We start from the raw sequence: 18,656 nt of genomic DNA, 5'->3' as shown, positions 1-18,656 counted from the left end.
GACAAAAAGGCGACAAGATGAGCTTTTCTTGAAAAGGTGAAAGGTGACAGATGTAATCAGAAACACTTTGACCTGTCTATAAAGTTGAAATATGATGGCAAAACTTTCTCAACTCCTCCAAAGTTGGAATTGTATCTGCGTTTTGTTGGAAAGACATAAAAATTTTAGTTATTTTCATCCGTTGGGGGTCACTGAGGCTTTCGACAGACAACAAAAAAAGATTGCGATATTTTCTTCACCCAGAAAAGTTGAATGCACCCCAACTTGCTCAGGCGAATGACATCAGAAATAATTTCTTTTTATATTTTTATTGAAAATGGCACAACAGAAATTAATTACAGGCAACATCTGTACACCCGGCATAGATTTTTTTTTGCTATCTTTCAGAGCAAATTTAACCATTCCTGCATATGATGGGGTTTATTTTGTTATCTACAATACCCTCTCTGTAAGGCATGCCTTTTTTTTACTAATTAGAAGCGTCTTTTTACTAATTAGAAGTCCATCACTATTACCTACTGATGTTTTTTTTTACTAACTAAACATGATTTTTACTAGTTAGAGGTCTATCACTAATATCATTTACTGATATTTATTACTAATAAAAGGTGCTTTTTACTAGTTAGAAGTCCATCACTAGTATCGTCTACTTATTGTTCTTTTTTTTACTAATTAGAGGTTGTTTTTAATTGTATAATCTTCCGATGGTTTTTACCACCGTATTTCTAGACTATAAGCGCACCTAAAATCCTATCGTTTTCTCAAAAATTCGCCTTAATACTGGTGCGCCGAATATACGGAATCATTCTGGTTGTGCTTACCGACCTCGAAGCTATTTTATTTGGTGCATGGTGTAATGTTAAGTGTGACCAGTAGATGGCAGTCACACATAAGAGACGCGTGCAGAGGGCATGATGACGCCAGCAAGCAACACCAATACGTTGATGTTTCATTGAGAATATAGAACATAACTCAAGACGTTCAAAAAGTTTTAGTACGACTTTGGTAATCTATGAAGCCGCATCGCTTGATGAATAGTCGGAGCATTACTGCTACCGTCGTCAGACGTGCTGTGCTTCAACATTTGGTGTGTTATTATGGTGTGGATAAGAACCGCAAAATGGCACCTAATAGCAAACATGTTGCCTGCCGTTTTTTTCCGCAATATTGTGCAAAACCCACTTTTCTTACCTTCTGGTACCTGCTGATCTCTATTTGAGATTTGCATAAATCCGGAAAATTTGCGAATGTCCGCCGTTGCAGTCCGTGCCGTTAAGCTCATTCTTTGTCCTGTATATTCTTGTCATGGGGCATTCATCTTCCATCCATCCATCCATCCATTTTCTACCGCTTATTCCCTTTCGGGGTCGCGGGGGGCGATGGCGCCTATCTCAGCTACAATCGGGCGGAAGGCGGGGTACACCCTGGACAAGTCGCCACCTCATCGCAGGGCGCATTCATCTTCCGCTCTTGCCATTTTTAATATAAAGTAGTGTAAAGTTCTAACTTATATGTGTCAAGATACTCGCTATGAAAGCGCTACAAACCACAGGTGTAATGGGTTTCACATTATTAACGCGGAAATGTAGTTATTAAACAGTTCTGGTCGGACGGTTATTCACGGGACACATTTCCGGTAGTTTTATTGCACTAGTGAGCCACTGATGATGACATGCCGCCCTGTTATTATTTTAAGTAATGTATGAGTTTAATGAAAACAGTTAGCTCCATCTTTTGACCCTTCTTCGAATCCCGTCATTGCACGCTACAACAAAGATGACGGGGAGAAGACTCTGCCGAAGCCGAAGGTGAGCCACGTAAATAAGACCGCCCACAAAACGGCGCATCCTGAAGAGACTTGTTAGAAAGCGACTTGAAGATGGTCTGTAAAACATAATCAATGGAACATTTTGACATAAGAACCACCATTACATGTTATGCAGACCACAAGGAAGTGTTTTCAATTTAGAAAAAAAAATCATAATGTGACCCCTTCAATTGTGTATGAAAATAGACCCTGCTCTTCAGCAGTGCGCTTTATAATACGGTGCGCCATATGGTCCGAAAAATACGGTAGCCAGAGTTTTTTTTAACCAGTTAGAAGTCGAACTATCATCCATTGATGCAATAGAAAGACAGCAAGCAGGCTTGTGTCTCTCCAAATGCAAACATTTAATTATTGGAACGAGGCAACTGGCTGTTTTAAAGTGGATGCTACATAAAAAATACATTCCTCTAATATCTGGTTAAATGTTTTGTCACACTAGCTTTGGTTTACAGTAGACATCTTTTTTTTTAGTTAAAAAGACTAATGCTCACACATCAAGATGCACCTTTGGCGCTAATGCTAGCAAAAACTAATGATCTATACTTTGCTACCATCTAGTGGCCAATGCTGGTATGACGTGCAAAATGAAGGCGGAAGCAAAATAGGAGAATCTGTGTTATAAAGCAAAACTGGATGTAAGCTAAGTAAATCAGATTGTTCTCACTGGAACTAAAAGGCAAAGCTCAGTTAAGAAATCCCATGAACCTTTTTTTCAAACTAGACTAAAACGACTTCTTTGCTGGTGAGTTTGTGTGCATTGAAACACATCAGCGTAAGGCAATCAAATGTGATGTGCGCATGCTCGTGCATATTCCCTACTCTTGATGGTTGTTAGCATTCCAATAATAGTCATTTAAAAAAACATTCCTGCAGTTAATGACATCCCTTGGAGTCCTAATGTGGAAGATGCAGCCGAAAAAAGATCCTACAATTCCTTTTTAGGCTGTTTGTGGGCCGCGCAGTGCACAGGTATAGTTCCAGGGACATCACCTGCAGCCCAAATGAGCAATAAGTGTTTTGACGGATGAGGATCACACGTAGATGCCCTCAGGGTTGAGGCTGCAAGTGTTGCTGTTCTGCAGGTGGCGCAGGTCGCACTGTAGCAGACGTCTTAAAGAGCCACAGTCCGTCTCTAAACCAAGCAAACATGAATATTTACTTTGATTTATATTTGGGATCTAAAATGATAGTAAAACCAATATTTCACTAATGTTTTGTCTGATAGTCTTGTTAGTGTTCAAAGAAAAAGTGGAATAAAATAAACTTTTTCATGTAGTCTGTATGACACTGAATTATTATTGAATAATAATACAACTTTTATTAATAAAGAAGCAAATAAATTAGTCGTTTCATTGACTACAAACTTTGCCAAGGGTGAAAATTTCATATTTTATATTTACATGTTATTCACATGATATTTTGTAAATGAATTACACAATATATTTAAAAAATGGAAAATGTCACATTTTATTTGCAATATTATATGTATAATGTATATGTTTAGTTTTTAAAAAAAAACATACTTTTGTCAAAAAATAACTTGTCTAATTTTTTGTCCAATTAATTACAGTTTATCCATCCAACCATTTTCTACCGCTTATTCCCTTTTTGGGGTCGCGGGGGGCGCTGGCGCCTATCTCAGCTACAATCGGGCAGAGGGCGGTGTACACCCTGGACAAGTCGCCACCTCATCGCAGGGCCAACATATATATATATATATATATATATATATATATATATATATATATATATATATATATATATATATATATATATATATATATATATATATGTGTGTGTGTGGATGTATATATATATATGTGTGTGTGTGGATGTATATATATATACATAAAACATTACTTATTTTTACATGATTTTCAATTATTCACATGTTATTTGAATGATTGTCACACACACTAGGTGTGGTGATATTTGTCCTCTGCATTTGACCCATCCCCTTGATCACCCCCTGGGAAGTGAGAGGAGCAGTGGGCAGAAGCCATGGCGCGCCCGGGAATCATTTATGGTGATTATATATATATAGTGTTATATTAGGTGAAATGTAAGTTATATTAAAGTTGCTGCAGACTGGTCGGCGTGGTGCAGTGGGAGAGTGGCCGTGCGCAACCCGAGGGTCACTGGTTCAAATCCCACCTAGAACCAACCTCGTCACGTCCGTTGTGTCCTGAGCAAGACACTTCACCCTTGCTCCTGATGGGTGCTGGTTGGCGCCTTGCATGGCAGCTCCCTCCATCAGTGTGTGAATGTGTGTGTGAATGGGTAAATGTGGAAGTAGTGTCAAAGCGCTTTGAGTACCTTGAAGGTAGAAAAGCGCTATACAAATACAACCCATTCATCATTTATTTATCATTTTTCTCCAGAGACTCAAAGCCCTTTACATCATGAAACCCATTATCTACAACTTTAAGCTACATTTAAACTAGTGTGGGTGGTCCTGGGAGCAGGTGGGTAAAGGGACTTGCCCAAGGACACAACGGCAGTGACTAGGATGGTGAAAGTGGTACCCTCAGTCACATGATTATAGTTTTTTCATTAAATGAAGTACATTGTATATGAATATATTGTATATAAAAGTATATTCATACACATATCATGACCTCTGTACACTATCTTCCACAGTAGGTACACTAACATGTACTGTGGAGCAGTGGTCCCCAACCTTTTGTAGCTGCAGACTGGTCAATGCTTGATAATTTGTCCCGGGTGTTTTGTTTTGTTTTGTTTTTTGTCATGAAAAAGGGAGGTTTTTTGGGTTGGTGCACTAATTGTAAGTATATGTTGTGTTTTTATGTTGATTTAATAAAAAAATAAAAATAAAATAATAAAAAATTATTCTGCGGCCCGGTGGTTGGGGATCACTGCTATGGAGTACACATGGGTGTCATAATCAATCTGACCACAGCATGGTACTGTTTACACATTTATGTATAACACTGGAAAGTTTGATTGTTTTCTCTAAAATGATTAAAATGTCATGTGATTCACTTTAGTCGAATAAGTGTGTTCGTGTGTTTTGTGTACATGCCCTTGTTGTTGTTGTTGTTGCTGTCGCCAGCCGGTTGGGCGGGCAGCACGGTGACCTTTGTGCCCGTCTGTTGAATAAACTGCTGCAAGTTGACCTGACGAAGCTCTTTGGTCAGCTGCTCCAACTGCTGCTCCTTCTCCTAGTAAACAGACAAAATACTTCTGAATATTCTTTATTACAATTACAAAACATTATTTTAATATACTTCTAATAATTGTTATATTGTTTTAGTAAGCTCTTGAAAAGTTGCTTGCAGAACTAATTGATTATGCAAGTAAGAGGGAGGGATTGCAGACTTAAATATTAAGCAAATCATTTTGTATTATGCTGTAACATGTAATATGCTGGGCTTCACGGTGGGGCAGGGGTTAGTGCGTCTGCCTCACAATACGAAGGTCCTGCAGTCCTGGGTTCATTCCTCCCACTTCCAAAGACATGCACCTGGGGATAGGTTGATTGGCAACACTAAATGGTCCCTAGAGTGTGAATGTGAGTGTGAATGTTGTCTGTCTATCTTTGTTGGCCCTGCAATGAGGTGGCGACTTGTCCAGGGTGTACAGTGCCTTCCGCCCGATTGTAGCTGAGATAGGCGCCAGCGCCCCAAAAGGGAATAGGCGGTAGGAAATGGATGGATGGATGTAAAATGCTATTACGGTGTCCATATGTGCACCTGGCACCAGGAAATCTTGGTCATTGACTTTGTGGTTGTGTCGTCCAACTTGCGGTCTCATGTCTTGGGCTCAATTCAAATAACCCTCCTCTGCCCTTGTTTTTGCCTTCACTGCTTGGTTTTGCGCGTTCAACTCGATCAAGAGGCGTTATAAGTATCTATCAGGTAAAGGGGCAAAGGTGAAGTACCTCCCTCGAAGTGAAGTGAGCTTTCAGACTTCCCTACACTATTGAGTGTGAGGAGAAAGATGGCAGACCAGAAAACCACAGAAGCATACAAATGTAAGTAATAAGCGAAATTAATGATTTTCATAATAATGAAACAAGTGGTTTAGTCAGACAAATACACAATGAAACTCGTTTTACATACTGCAAGCTGACGCGCCAGCACTTGCATATTTTTCGTCAAAACGTCTTCCAAACAGTCTTCTTCTTAATAAAGACTGGCAAATTGAAATAAGAAAAGCACAAGCAATACCGAACGTCGCGTGCTACGGCATCTTGAAAGTAAACAAACATTTGTCGCATCTGCCTTACATCACTGCTGGCAAACAGCGAGGGTTGATAACGTAGCGAGACTCGATGAACGTCTGTATGCATAGGTTCGTATTTGCAATACTTCACCATGGCACGAGATGCTAGAGCCAAGGGGGTCAAGTAGAAGAAGGAGGTAGAGGAGGGAGAGGAAGGAGAATTCGATTTGAGCCTTGGACACACGGGTGAAGAGAGAGGCGGAACTTTCAACTGATCACACCTGGTGGTGATGTGACTGATGGTGGAGGAGGATGGTGGTCATACCTGGCAAACCCAAATGCATTGTGAGGATGCGGAGGGAACACCTGGCAGTCACCCGTCAGAGAGAGTTTCATTTCCCACCTCCGGAAAAGCTGTGTTCTGAGGAAGACGGGGGGTATTGGGTGTGAGTGGGCCATGTTCCGTGCCTCTATTTTCGAGGCCGCAAGGTGGTTGGTGCCTGTCGTGGTGGTAAGCCTGGAACCCATTGGTGTCTAGCGGCCATGGATGCGGTCAAGATGAAGAAAGAGTCCCATCGGGTCTTTTTGGCTCATTAAACTCCGGAGGCAGCTGACAGGTACCAACAAGCGGTGTGCGGCTTTGGCGGTCATTGAGGCAAAAACTCGGACATGGCAGGAGTTTGGGTAAGCCACAGAAAACGACTTCTGGATGGCTTTAACCACCCACTGCTTCAGAAAAAGAAAGCCATGCACTGTCACCACCTGATATGGTGGGGATGGTGTGCTGCTAACTTCAACATGGGATGTGAATGTGTGAAAGGAATACTTCCAAGACCTCATCAATTCTTATGAGGATGCAGTGCCTGCGGACTCCGTGGTGGGCCCTTTTATTGGGGTTGCCGAGGTACTGTAGTTAAGAAGCCCCTTTCTGGCAAGGGCCTGCAGGTGGATAAGACCCGATTGAATTTCCTTAAAGGGTACCTATTATGCAACACCATCTTCTTAGGTGTATTTGGGATCTGCGTAAGTGCCGAACATTTTTAATCAAACAATGGAGACATGGCGGAGATATTTATAAAACAATCTTGCCTTCCTTCATACCTCCAAACAAGCCGTTTGGAATTAGCCCAATTTGTGACATTTTTGTCCAGGATATCTACATATATGGTAAAAAAAAAAATGTATTGAAGTCAATAACTGTTTTCTTTTTCTCTATTTTTTTTTGTGGGGCAGACTGGCATATAGTTCTAACTTATACATGTCAGTAGACTCCATATGGAAGCGCTAAAACTACAACGTGAATGACGGGTAGAAGACACAGTCGAAGTGGAGGCACGTCAATAGGACCGCCATAATGCTTTAATATGTAGTAGGCTGTAATATGTTGTAATATCATGCTGTAATATGTTGTAGTATGTGATATGCTGTGAAATGTAATATCATGTAACATGTTGTAATGTGCTGTATTAGGGACAAGCGGTAGAAAATGGATGTATGTATGTTGTAATACGCTGTATTATGTTGTAATATGTAATTTGCTGCATTATGTTGTAATATACTGTAGTAAGTAATATGTTGTGATGGGTAATATGTTATAATATTTTGTAATATACTGTAATATGTTGCGATATGCCTTAATAAGTAATATGTTGTAACGAGTAATATGTTATAATATGTTGTAATATGTAACATGCTGTAATAGGTAGCTGCTGATGTTTCTGTTGTTGTTGTTGTTGTGAACAAACCTGAAGTTTCTTGCTTGACTGTCCAAGCGAGCGTTCCAACACCTGGCAACCATTCTCAAGGTGAATTGTGTGCTGGTTTTGCACTTCCAGCTCAGCTGTCACGTTCTCCAGTTGGGCCTGCAGCTGAAACGCAGCATTTTAATGGGGAAAACAACATAATCATTAATACTTCTAAATGTTCTTTCTTTTTACATATCTATATTGTCTTACTGTATATGTTGAGGTTTCATCATCAGGATTCAAGTATTAATACTTAAAAAATTTTTTTTGCATATTTATATCATCTTACTGGATAAGTGGATGTTTCATCATCAGTCTTCAAGTAATATTATTTTAAAATACTTTATTTTCACATATGTATTATTTTACTGCATATGTGGAGGTTTCATCATCAGGATTTAAATATTATTACTTCAAAATATATGTTCCTTTCAAATATATTTTCTATAAAGCAAAGTATGTATTTCATATACACAATTAAAAATATGATTTTAAACTACATTAAACATTAGAAAAACAGCATTTGTTGTTTGTCACTGCTTCCTAAAATTAGAATATAACTTGACATTTTATTTTTTTGTGTTACTTTTTATCACAACTATTATTTAACTTTATTTTCTTTCAAAAACAACAACAAATGTTGCCTTATTCACATCCTCTGAAGGCTGTGAATAAGTCCGAAAGTGCACTCATTCATTTTTATGTTTATTCCATCATATTTCAGCTATGACTGAGGGCAGATCAAATCTGAAAAATCAATTAATTTGAATTTAAAATGAAATGTTCTGTAGAATAGTGTCAATACGCTATTATTGCATTTCATGTATCTGATCATTCTATGCTAAAAATTCATTTGTGTTACTTTCAGTTCTGTTACTTAAATGAGTCGTCTTTAGCTTAGGAACCTTGAACATGAATGAAATAAAGTTAGCCAACACACATCTTAACTAGTTCAATGTTTGTTTTAACAAATTTGGTGGAAAAAAGACATAAATTGAAGTTTATTTTAAAAGATTGATTAATCAGAAAAATCATTATTATTATTTAGGCACTAATACATGTGGCAAAATGTATATTTATATTTGTATTGTTTCTTTTAAAAAAAAACTGACAATGTGGATGATGTCTTATTGATATTAATGCATTATTTACTGAGCAATAAAGCAAAATATGTTATGTATCATACTGTAACTGTATGCATGTTTGAAATAAGCTTAAACCATTAACCAAAAATGAGGTGGCGACTTGTCCAGGGTGTACGCCGCCTTCCGCCCGATTGCAGCTGAGATAGGCGCCAGCGCCCCCTGCAACTCCAAAAGGGAATAAGCGGTAGAAAATGGATGGATGGATGGCATCAACCAAAAGGTCTACAATACATTAATGCCATGCCAACACAAATAAATTAACATTTCCACAAAACGAGAGAGTGCCATATTTAGTCCGTCTAGAATATTACATAATTTAAAAGTCTGTTTTTTTATTTTAGTCTTGTTTTTAGTGTTAATGAATGTGTCTGTTTGCAACTTTGTCAAAGTGACATTTTTCAAACCAAACAGCACACCAGAAGCAAATAGCAGTCATTTTGTTTTTATCATAGAAAATAGATTCAATGATCGCTAACTTTAGTAACTAAACTTTTATAAATCATTATCCTTTGTTGGGGCTTCACGGTGGCAGAAGGGTTAGTGCGTCTGCCTCACAATACGAAGGTCCTGCAGTCCTGGGTTCAAATCCAGGCTCGGGATCTTTCTGTGCGGAGTTTGCATGTTCTCCCCGTGAATGCGTGGGTTCCCTCCGGGTACTCCGGCTTCCTCCCACTTCCAAAGACATGCACCTGGGGATAGGTTGATTGGCAACACTAAATTGGCACTAGTGTGTGAATGTGAGTGTGAATGTTGTCTGTCTATCTGTGTTGGCCCTGCGATGAGGTGGCGACTTGTCCAGGGTGTACCCTGCCTTCCGCCCGATTGTAGCTGAGATAGGCGCCAGCGCCCCCCGCTACCCCGAAAGGGAATAAGCGGTAGAAAATGGATGGATGGATATCCTTTGTTGACAACACATAAAGCTCATGTGTGTGTGTGGGTGGGTGGGTGGGTGGGTGGGTGTGTGTTGGTGTTACGGGCACAGTTTGCGTGCTAAAAGCCGCAAAATGGCGTAATATATTTCTTACAGCGCTTTGGAAAGTGAGCTCCTTCTTGGCATTCAAGTAAAGCTCACTCTAATGACGTGTTATTAAGGTCTCAGTTTGGTTACACAGTAGTACCTCAACTTACAAGATTAATTGGTTCTGTGACGGAGCTCTTAACTCAAAACACTTGTATCTCAAATCAATGTATCCTTTTGCAAAGATTTAAAATCAATGTAATTGTTGATCGGCCTGCCAAAACATCCCAATTTGAGAAAGTAATATGCCTTTTACAATAAAAACTTTCATATAAGAAATATTGCATTGAACAATACAATAAAATGTAGTACAAACCAATACCATAGTTTTATGAAGTACTGTAATAATAATGTACAGCATTTACCTTGAAGAGTGGACCTCTATGGTAAATCCTTTCAGCTGTTTCTGGGTCTAACACACCATCAGCAGCTTTTCAATATTTTCATGGACAAATATCCACCGGTTGGATATCATTTCAACATTGCAGTGCTACGCTCTAACTGCCTTACCGAGTTATCTAGCGGCACGCTCTGTCATGTGTATGATGATTGTTTTCTTTAATTTAACGACTATCATCCACGCATGCTTCGGAAAACAAACTTATGTCCATCTCGAGCTATAAGCTAATGCTAGAGAGTAAGACTGGATGTTTTGGTCGGATCGTACGTGGTTCACTGTGACATTGACAACGCCAACTAGTGGATTTTGACTCCAATTGAGGTACTACTGTAATCTCAACCCTTGGTTTGAGGCGATAATGTACCTCTACCTCGTTGATCATGTGACTCAGCTGCTCCTCCTGCTGCTGGCGCTCTTCCTCCATGCTCTACCGGGAAACAAAGGACACAAAAGTATTGTATGTTCTTCATGGCTGGCATGCTAAGCTAACTGCTAACCTGCATGTGCGCCAAGTATTGCGACAGCTCGTCCTCGCAGTTGCGTATGCGGCCCTGCAGCTCGGCCAGCTGCTGTCGGAGCCGCCGCTCGTTTTCCTGCTCAATGCTCAGCTCGTTCTGCCAGAAATCCTCCTCCTCCATCTCGGCGTCGTTCCTCATCACCTGTTCCTCCAAAAGCAGAAGCTCCTCCTGCAGGTTTCCATCCTAAAAAAAGAGCAGGTCAAGAAAACCGTGATTGGGGTGGAGTCGGTTGCTAGACAACACTGGCTGACCTCACTGGCCTCCTCCCAGTCTCGCAATCGGACCTCGCAGTCCAGCAGGCGGCCATCCAGAAGCTGGAGTTTGTCTCTCTGGAGCTGCACCAGTCGGCTCAGCTCGCGGGCCGGACTACTCGGGACCGACACCCCGGCAGTGACAAGCCGGGTCAGGTTTAAGGTCACACCTCGCTGCTGCTGCCGCTGCTTAGCTGCATGCACACACAGGCAGGGGATGACGCCATGTCACTGGAGCTCTTGGAGGATCAAAGTACCTTCTTGGTCTCTGCTCCTCCCAAAGATTTCCCTCAGACCTCCGCCGAACGTCAGAGACTTGCGTTTGGGCTCCCTGCGTTTAAGCGAGCGGTCCGCCGCCGATGCCCGGAGTTTTGCCAAAGGCGGCAAGCTCTGGCGGTAGAAGGCGCGCTCGCTTCCACGAGCCAGACGGTCCGAGTCGGGCCGCTCGCTTACGGAAGGGCCGGTACGCCGGAGGATGAGCTGGACGTCGCTGGCGTACTGACCCCACTTGTTGAGTGACACCACAGGGTTCTCCTGAGGCGACAGGTGGCGCTCCGTCTCCCGCCATTTTTCAATTAAGGCATACCTGCCGGTGCGGCCTTGGAAAGAACAAAATCATTTTTATTTAAGTATTTCCCACAATGCATTTGTGGCGTTAAATGAACTCATTGTATGTTCGATACATCACTATTTGGAGGCACAAGTCAGGTGTGGTATGTAGAAAGAAAGCATTTACTTTACCAAGATGGAAAGTCTTAGGGCCTGATTTACTGAAGGTTTGCGTGTACTAAAAAATGAGAAACCTAATTGCACACGCAAAGCTGATCTACTAAACATGTGCAAAGTGGATTGTGTCTGTTCGGTGAGCAGAATAAGGCATGCAAATAATTTTGCGTCTGTCTTCATTAATATGCGCAATATATGCGGATTATGAAAACGCCCACAAAGTGGGAGGAAACAATGCAAATATATTACACAGCACACGCAATGTGATTTATCGACACGCACCTCCAATTTTCGAGCACTGGTTTGCATTTTATTTTGCACCTCTGATAAATAAGTGCAAATTGATACACACACAGCCGTGAGAAAGGATCAGTGCTCGGGCTACAAAGACAGAAAATCATCAGTTGTGTCAACATGTTTGAAATTCCAGAAATAAAAAAATATTAGACATATTGTCTTAGTAACATTCTTTTATAATTTTAGATCTGCATGCTGTGTGAAGTCCACGTAGATGTATTTATAAAGCACATTTCTAAAACTACTGCCCCAAACTGCTGTACAGATTAGAACAGAAAGGTAAAATATTGAAAAATAATCAAAAAAAGCACAATAAGCACAAAACATACATATAAAACACAGTTAAAACGCATAAAAACGGTGTAAGAAAACAAAAGTTAAAAGATTAAAAATAATAGAAAATCACAATAAATACAAAGCAATCAATAAAACACAGTTATAAATATGGAGAGATGTTGCCGTTTTGAGATTCAGAAAGAGAGCGTTCCAAAGTTTAGGGCCGGCTAGTGTCTGTCTGCTCTGGTCGACCTTGGGCACGGTAAAAAGCACTGATCAGTTGACCTTAGAGGTCTGACAAAGGTGTGCAGAATAAGTGATCAGATATGTATGGTGGAGCCAGCCCATGGAGAGATTGAAAAACAAATAATAAAATCTTGAACTGAATTCTAGAAACAACAGGCAGCCAGTGGAGAGGAAGGGGTTGATTAAAACAAATTCAATTGATGTCAATTGTATTCAATTTGGTGTCTGCTGGTGTTTTTTTTTTAATGCTGATTGTTTTTTTCTTTATAATGTATACATATATTTTTTAAGAGTTATAATTCAAACAATCTTTGTATTGCTTATATGACGTTTTCATGCAATTGTAAACACAATACTGTCATTTTAATGAAAAACTCAATTGTAGTGTTTTCAACCCTTATAAAAGCACATGTTCAATGTAGAATTCACTAGCATACATTAGTACAGACTAGAAATCTAAACATCTGGCATCTTTGGTTCAAGAGTTATCTTTGAAACAATCTTTTTAATGCTTATATGATGTTTTCAGGCGATACTAAGCGCAATTAATTTTTTTTTTTTTAAATATACAATGTCCGATAAGCAGAGAAGTATATCATCTGCATACAGCAATATTTTATGTTCCATGTCTTCTATTGTGAAACCAGATGGGGGTTCTTTAGCTAAAACAAACGGAAGAGGCCTACGAGGGAATCCTTGGCGTGTTCCACAGTACAGTTCAAACCGTTTAGAAAGCACATTGTTCGTCAGTATCGTGGTCTAACGTAAAGAATTAAATATCGAACCACATCTGAATTTCCTTAACGTCTCAAACAGGCAACCCCATTATTAGAGGTGAGGGAAATAATGGATTTTTAGATGCATTGCAATTCGCACATGGACCATTATAGAATCGATTAGTAAACATCAATTATCAATGTACTTATTGTAAATAAAGTAATGCAGACAGATCTAAAGGTTGTCTGAATGCAGCGAGCCACCTCACCAAGAGATCCAACCAGCTCCTTTATTTTAGGGCATTTATGTTCCAGTTTTGCACACATTTTCATTAATTTAAAAAAGGTGGTAATTAATTTAACTCTTTTTATTCAAAATTAATACTTTTTTTTAAATGAAAGTGATAAAAGCTAATTTAGAGAAACGAAAATCAATTTAAAACTACAAAAATTAAAGATGCATCAATAATCGATTTTTAATCGAATCGTAGCTCCTAAATCGCAATTGTAATTGAATTGTAAGGTGTCCAAAGACTCCCATCTCTACCCATTATATCATTTAATATATATTAACACGTCTCTTATATTAAAAAAAAAAAATGAAATATGCATTTTTTTGCGTCTTACGCACAAGTAAGCCTCTATGATAAGCGCACATTCAGCACTAAAAATAAGGGGGAAAAAATTGGGTTCTGTTGCAGATGCACTTTGGACTATGTCTAAAATGCCCATAAAAAGTGGGAGATGTCTCCTGCATCTTTGATAATACAGCAAACGCCACAGGTAGGCGCTTGATAACATGAATGTGCAGTAAATGATCAAGTGTCTCCGTGGTGCCCCATATAGTACACATAAAATCCTCATTTAAATAGGCCGATCTGAACACGCAGTCTTATTAGACTGCACAAAACACGCCCACCAATAGTACACCCAATTTTATAGATCGCACACGCTGTATAGCACATGGTATTTGGATCTTAGTGAATCAGACCCTTAGAACACAAAAAGTCCCGTTGTAATGTGTTTGTAAACTAGGGTTGAAACGCCAAATGTAAAAACATGTGTGGAGGGGGCGTGGTCCAGGCGTCGCCTGTGGGCGGAGCATGTGCGGAAGCCGGCTACGAAGCAGCTGCAGGTGAGTGGATAACCCAGCTGGAACAGGTTGTCTAATCACCTGTCCCTCTATTTAAAGCAGCGTGAGGAATCCGGAAGGAGGAGGGAGCACAGAGAGACTGAGGGGGACGAGAGAGACTCTGTAGAAAATACAAGAAAATAAAAACTCTGTAAACATCTGGTAATCAAGCCTGATCCCTCCCAGTCACCAAGATCCCGCAACCAGAAAGTGGTACAACATGGTTTAAAAATACTATTTCTGTGGCGGTCCAAATGAACGTATGGGTAAAACTGATATTGCCAGCTGCATTCTAAATGCCCCCACACAACCAACCAACCCACCCACTTCCAGTAAGCAGAAGAAGGATCTTTATATTTGTTAAAATTCCAATCCAAAACAAAAGGTGTGGACTGGGACATTAGTTCAATGGTTCACAGATTGTGTGTGGGCTTGTGAAAGAGGTGCATTCATCACTAATGTGTGTGGACAAAAAGGCACAGGCTGCTCAAGTGTAGTTCTAAATAACATCTGCTACTGAAACAGTCAAACACAAGCAGAAAAAAATCTATCTTGAATTTAGCAAAAGCTATCTTGGATACAAAAAGCTAAGAGATTTTAAAATTGGTGGGCGTGTTCCTTGTGATCTACTATCACTGTGGACAATTGATAACTGGTGTGGCTTACCTGATTTAAATGAGGTTTCTGCATATCACCATGGAGACACTCATTTACTACATATTAATGTTATCGTGCTCCTACCTGTGGCATTTTTCTATGTTTTGAAACATGCCGCAGACAAATATGTACCATGTATATGGGAATTTTAGAAGCAGACCTGCAGCACAACTACAACAGAACGTATTCAGAGCGCTGAAAGTACACTCAGAAATTGCTGGCATAATGTTCAAGTTGTGCTGGAATGTGTCAGACGCAAGAAACTGCATATTGCAGTATTTTTTTTTTCATATAGGAGATATTTTGATACTACTATATATTGTCTATGTAGGTTCTCATTCATCCAGGTGATTGTCATCTCAGGCATTCAATCGATCGCAACTGGACTGCTTGGTTTGTCAGCCAAGTAGACATCATCAGTTTGTACTCACAGACTTACATTGGTCAGATGTAGTCCGACGGCTGGTGCCAAAACCCCTAATTATTTATACTCCAAAAACCAGAAGGGTGTACCTGGGAAAGGATGGTTTCGCAACAAGCAATCCTAACTGTCAAAGCCAACTACAGTCGTTAAAGTGTAATTTCCACTTGTTAGCATTGAGGTATTGTGTGGTAAAACGTTCGCTGTGGATCGACGACTATCAGTCCAAAATAGTTGGAATACCCCAAGTTAGCATTCCAAACATGGGCCAAAAGGCATTCTGGTCACCTACCGTGACCACAATGTTTGTAACTCTCGTTATTTGTTGGAGGGGTAAATTGCAGAAGCTTTTAGGAATGGTTGAAAGGACAGTGTTGTTCGTGGGGGATAGGTGGTGTCACAGACCACCTCTGATTGGGGATGGTTTTTCAACCTGGTCTTTTGTGAAAACTGCATCCAGTTCCAGAAATAATAAGAACAGAGTGGATGAGGAGGAAAAAGGTGACGGACACAAAAAATATTGTCATTCCATATGTATCAGGCTTATCTGAGACAGTCAGAATACTTTTGAACCAAAACAACATCTCAGTACACTTCAAACCAGGCAACACCCCGAGACACAGACATTTGAGCATTCTAAAGATCGGACACCCCACATGATACTGATGAATGCACTAATTCATATATTGGGGAAACAGAACAACCACTAAGCCTACATAACTCTGCACGCCAAGACTCAGCATCTCAGGGAGAAACAGCACTCTTTTGAGAACAAAAATGTACAGATTCTAGACAGGGAGGACATCGGTATGAAAGAAGAGTGAGGGAAGCCATCAATGTGAAGGTTGAAAATACATCCCTGAACAGAGAAGGTGGTCTGCGACACTACATATCTCCAACAAACAACACTGTCCTTTTAACCATTCCCAAAAGACTTTGCAATTAAGCCTCCAACAAATAACAAAAGTTAGAAACATTGTGGTCACAGAAGGTGACCAGAATGCCATTTGCCCCATTTGTTTTCAACTAAATGGAATGCTAACTTAGGGTATTCCAACTATTTTGGACTGGTAGTCGTCGATCCACAGCGATCATTCTGCTACACAATACCTCAAAGCTAACAAGGGGAAATTACATTTTAACGACTGTCGTTGGCTTTGACAGTAGGATTGCTCGTTGCATCAAAACAGTTGTTTTTCTCACTATGATACGGCGAAATCCTCCTTGCCCAGGCACACCCTCCTGGTTTTTGGAGTATAAATATTTTAGGTTTTGGCAACAGCCGCTGGACTAGACCTGACCAATCTAAGTCTGAGACTAGATCTGACCAATCTAAGTCTGTGAGTACAAACTGCTAAAGCCTACTCGGGTGAGAGGCGAAACGTCTTCCAAGACAAACCTAGCAGTGCGGTTGTGATCGATTGAATGCCCTGAGATGATAACACATATCGTATTTGAAAAATGGAAGGTCATTAAAAGAACGCCGGATCAGTTCAATTAGTTTTCGTTAGATCAGCCAGCAGCTATAAAATTGTAAAATATTGATGCGCACAAATTTAGTAGATCAGCTTTGCGTGCTGTCACGTTTGCACGTGTTTTAGTACACCAAACCTTTAAAGTTAAAGTACCAATGATTGTCACACACACACTAGGTGTGGCGAAATTATTCTCTGCATTTGACTCATCACCCTTGATCACCCCCTGGGGGTGAGGGGAGCAGTGGGCAGCAGCGGTGCCGCGCCCGGGAATCATTCATGGTGATTTAACCCCCAATTCCAAACCTTGATGCTGAGTGCCAAGCAGGGAGGCAATGGGTCCCATTTTTTTTATAGTCTTTGGTATGAAGGTTGAACTCCCAACCTACAGATCTCAGGGCGGACACTCTAACCACTAGGCCACTGAGTAGGTTAGTACATCTCAATGTGTAAATTGTGGTAAAAATGTTACGTTACCGATAGCTTGCGCCAGCGCGATGACAACCTCCTGACACGTGGTGAACTCCGTGACGCCACACACGATGCGCTGCACGCCGTCCACCCACACTTTCAGCTCCATGGCCTTCATCCAGACGCCCTCATTCTTCCACACCACCAGGGGCCGCTAAAAAGTCTCAGTGGTCATCTTACAAAAAAAAAGAGCCAAAAAAGTAAATGTGATCAGATGAAATACGTGATCTAGATGGACTCTCTCTGCCCTCTGGTGTGATTTCACGCATGCAGCAGCAAAGTGATTTTAAACTGCTGACACAAGCTCCTTTTCAAGCTGGCAGGCCTGCAGCAGCACAGCAGAGGGTGAGCGTGCTTCATTCATCGCCAGATGGCGGGCTAGAGAGACTGCAATATAACAATGATAATCATAATAATAATAACAATACCATCGTAATCCGACAACTGCTCAGAGATTTTCATTGGGCAAATGTGTCGCATTTCCACACCCAAATGTTACACTCATGTCACACGCTGCTTCTATCCAATGGTAGCACGCATGTGTAACATCACACTTAACTCTTCTGCTCGCAAATATATTAGGCTGACCATATTCTGAAATCCCAAAAAGATGACACATATATGCGTGCCAAGGCGGGCAACACACCAAGGCCGGGAGTAGGTGAACATTTGCCAATGATACTCGAACTTGCTTTATAAATAATATATTTATTTAAATAAAGCATTTCTTCTCCTCTGTTGACTGCTGTGTTGGCGCTAGGGATTTTTAAAATGGGGTCCCAGGGACCCCATCAAATCAGAAAAATGGGGTCCCACAGTAAATTTTTGGGGTCCCACTTTTTTGTAAGCGTTTTGAAAACAAATGATAAACGTATTCATTATCCTGTTGTATCTCACATTCTATATCGTGTTTTCAAAAAAGGTTGTCATAAACGTTACTTCATTTAAAAAAATAATTAAAAAAAGAAAACAAATGTGTATACATATGTAAATGTATTCAGTTATAAACATTCATTCACTTTCTTCTTTCCTTCATGGATCTAAACTTTACCGCTGCTGGTAGTTTTTTCTATGTTTTTATTTAACAAGTTATAGGTGTATTTATTTCAGTATAAAAGTGTAAAATGTGTTTTGCTTGGGTAATGA

At 40.3% G+C, this 18,656-nt stretch overlaps 1 protein-coding gene across 3 annotated transcripts in view; it reads right to left on the bottom strand.

The window, feature by feature from the left end:
- Positions 1-292: 292 nt before the first annotated feature.
- Positions 293-18,656, bottom strand: part of rassf8b (Ras association domain family member 8b) — a 37,115-nt gene continuing 18,751 nt past the window's right edge. The window contains exons 2-9 of one of the 3 annotated variants that reach the window (XM_061913299.1): positions 17,517-17,685; positions 11,351-11,692; positions 11,094-11,287; positions 10,822-11,025; positions 10,695-10,751; positions 7,762-7,884; positions 4,875-5,013; positions 293-2,960 (exon numbers count right to left, since the gene is read on the bottom strand). In XM_061913299.1, the coding sequence (XP_061769283.1) occupies positions 2,860-2,960; positions 4,875-5,013; positions 7,762-7,884; positions 10,695-10,751; positions 10,822-11,025; positions 11,094-11,287; positions 11,351-11,692; positions 17,517-17,628 (1,272 nt within the window). In that variant the 5' untranslated portion in view covers positions 17,629-17,685 and the 3' untranslated portion in view covers positions 293-2,859. Of the gene's footprint in view, positions 2,961-4,874; positions 5,014-7,761; positions 7,885-10,688; positions 10,752-10,821; positions 11,026-11,093; positions 11,288-11,350; positions 11,693-17,516; positions 17,686-18,656 lie in introns of all 3 variants that reach the window. The other 2 variants (XM_061913300.1, XM_061913298.1) reach the window with 2 other exon arrangements.

The sequence above is a fragment of the Nerophis ophidion genome, linkage group LG10 (assembly GCF_033978795.1).
Source record: "Nerophis ophidion isolate RoL-2023_Sa linkage group LG10, RoL_Noph_v1.0, whole genome shotgun sequence".
NCBI classification, from domain to species: Eukaryota; Metazoa; Chordata; class Actinopteri; order Syngnathiformes; family Syngnathidae; genus Nerophis; species Nerophis ophidion.
Note: the sequence above shows the minus strand (reverse complement) of the source record. Positions and strands in the feature narration are given on the sequence as shown.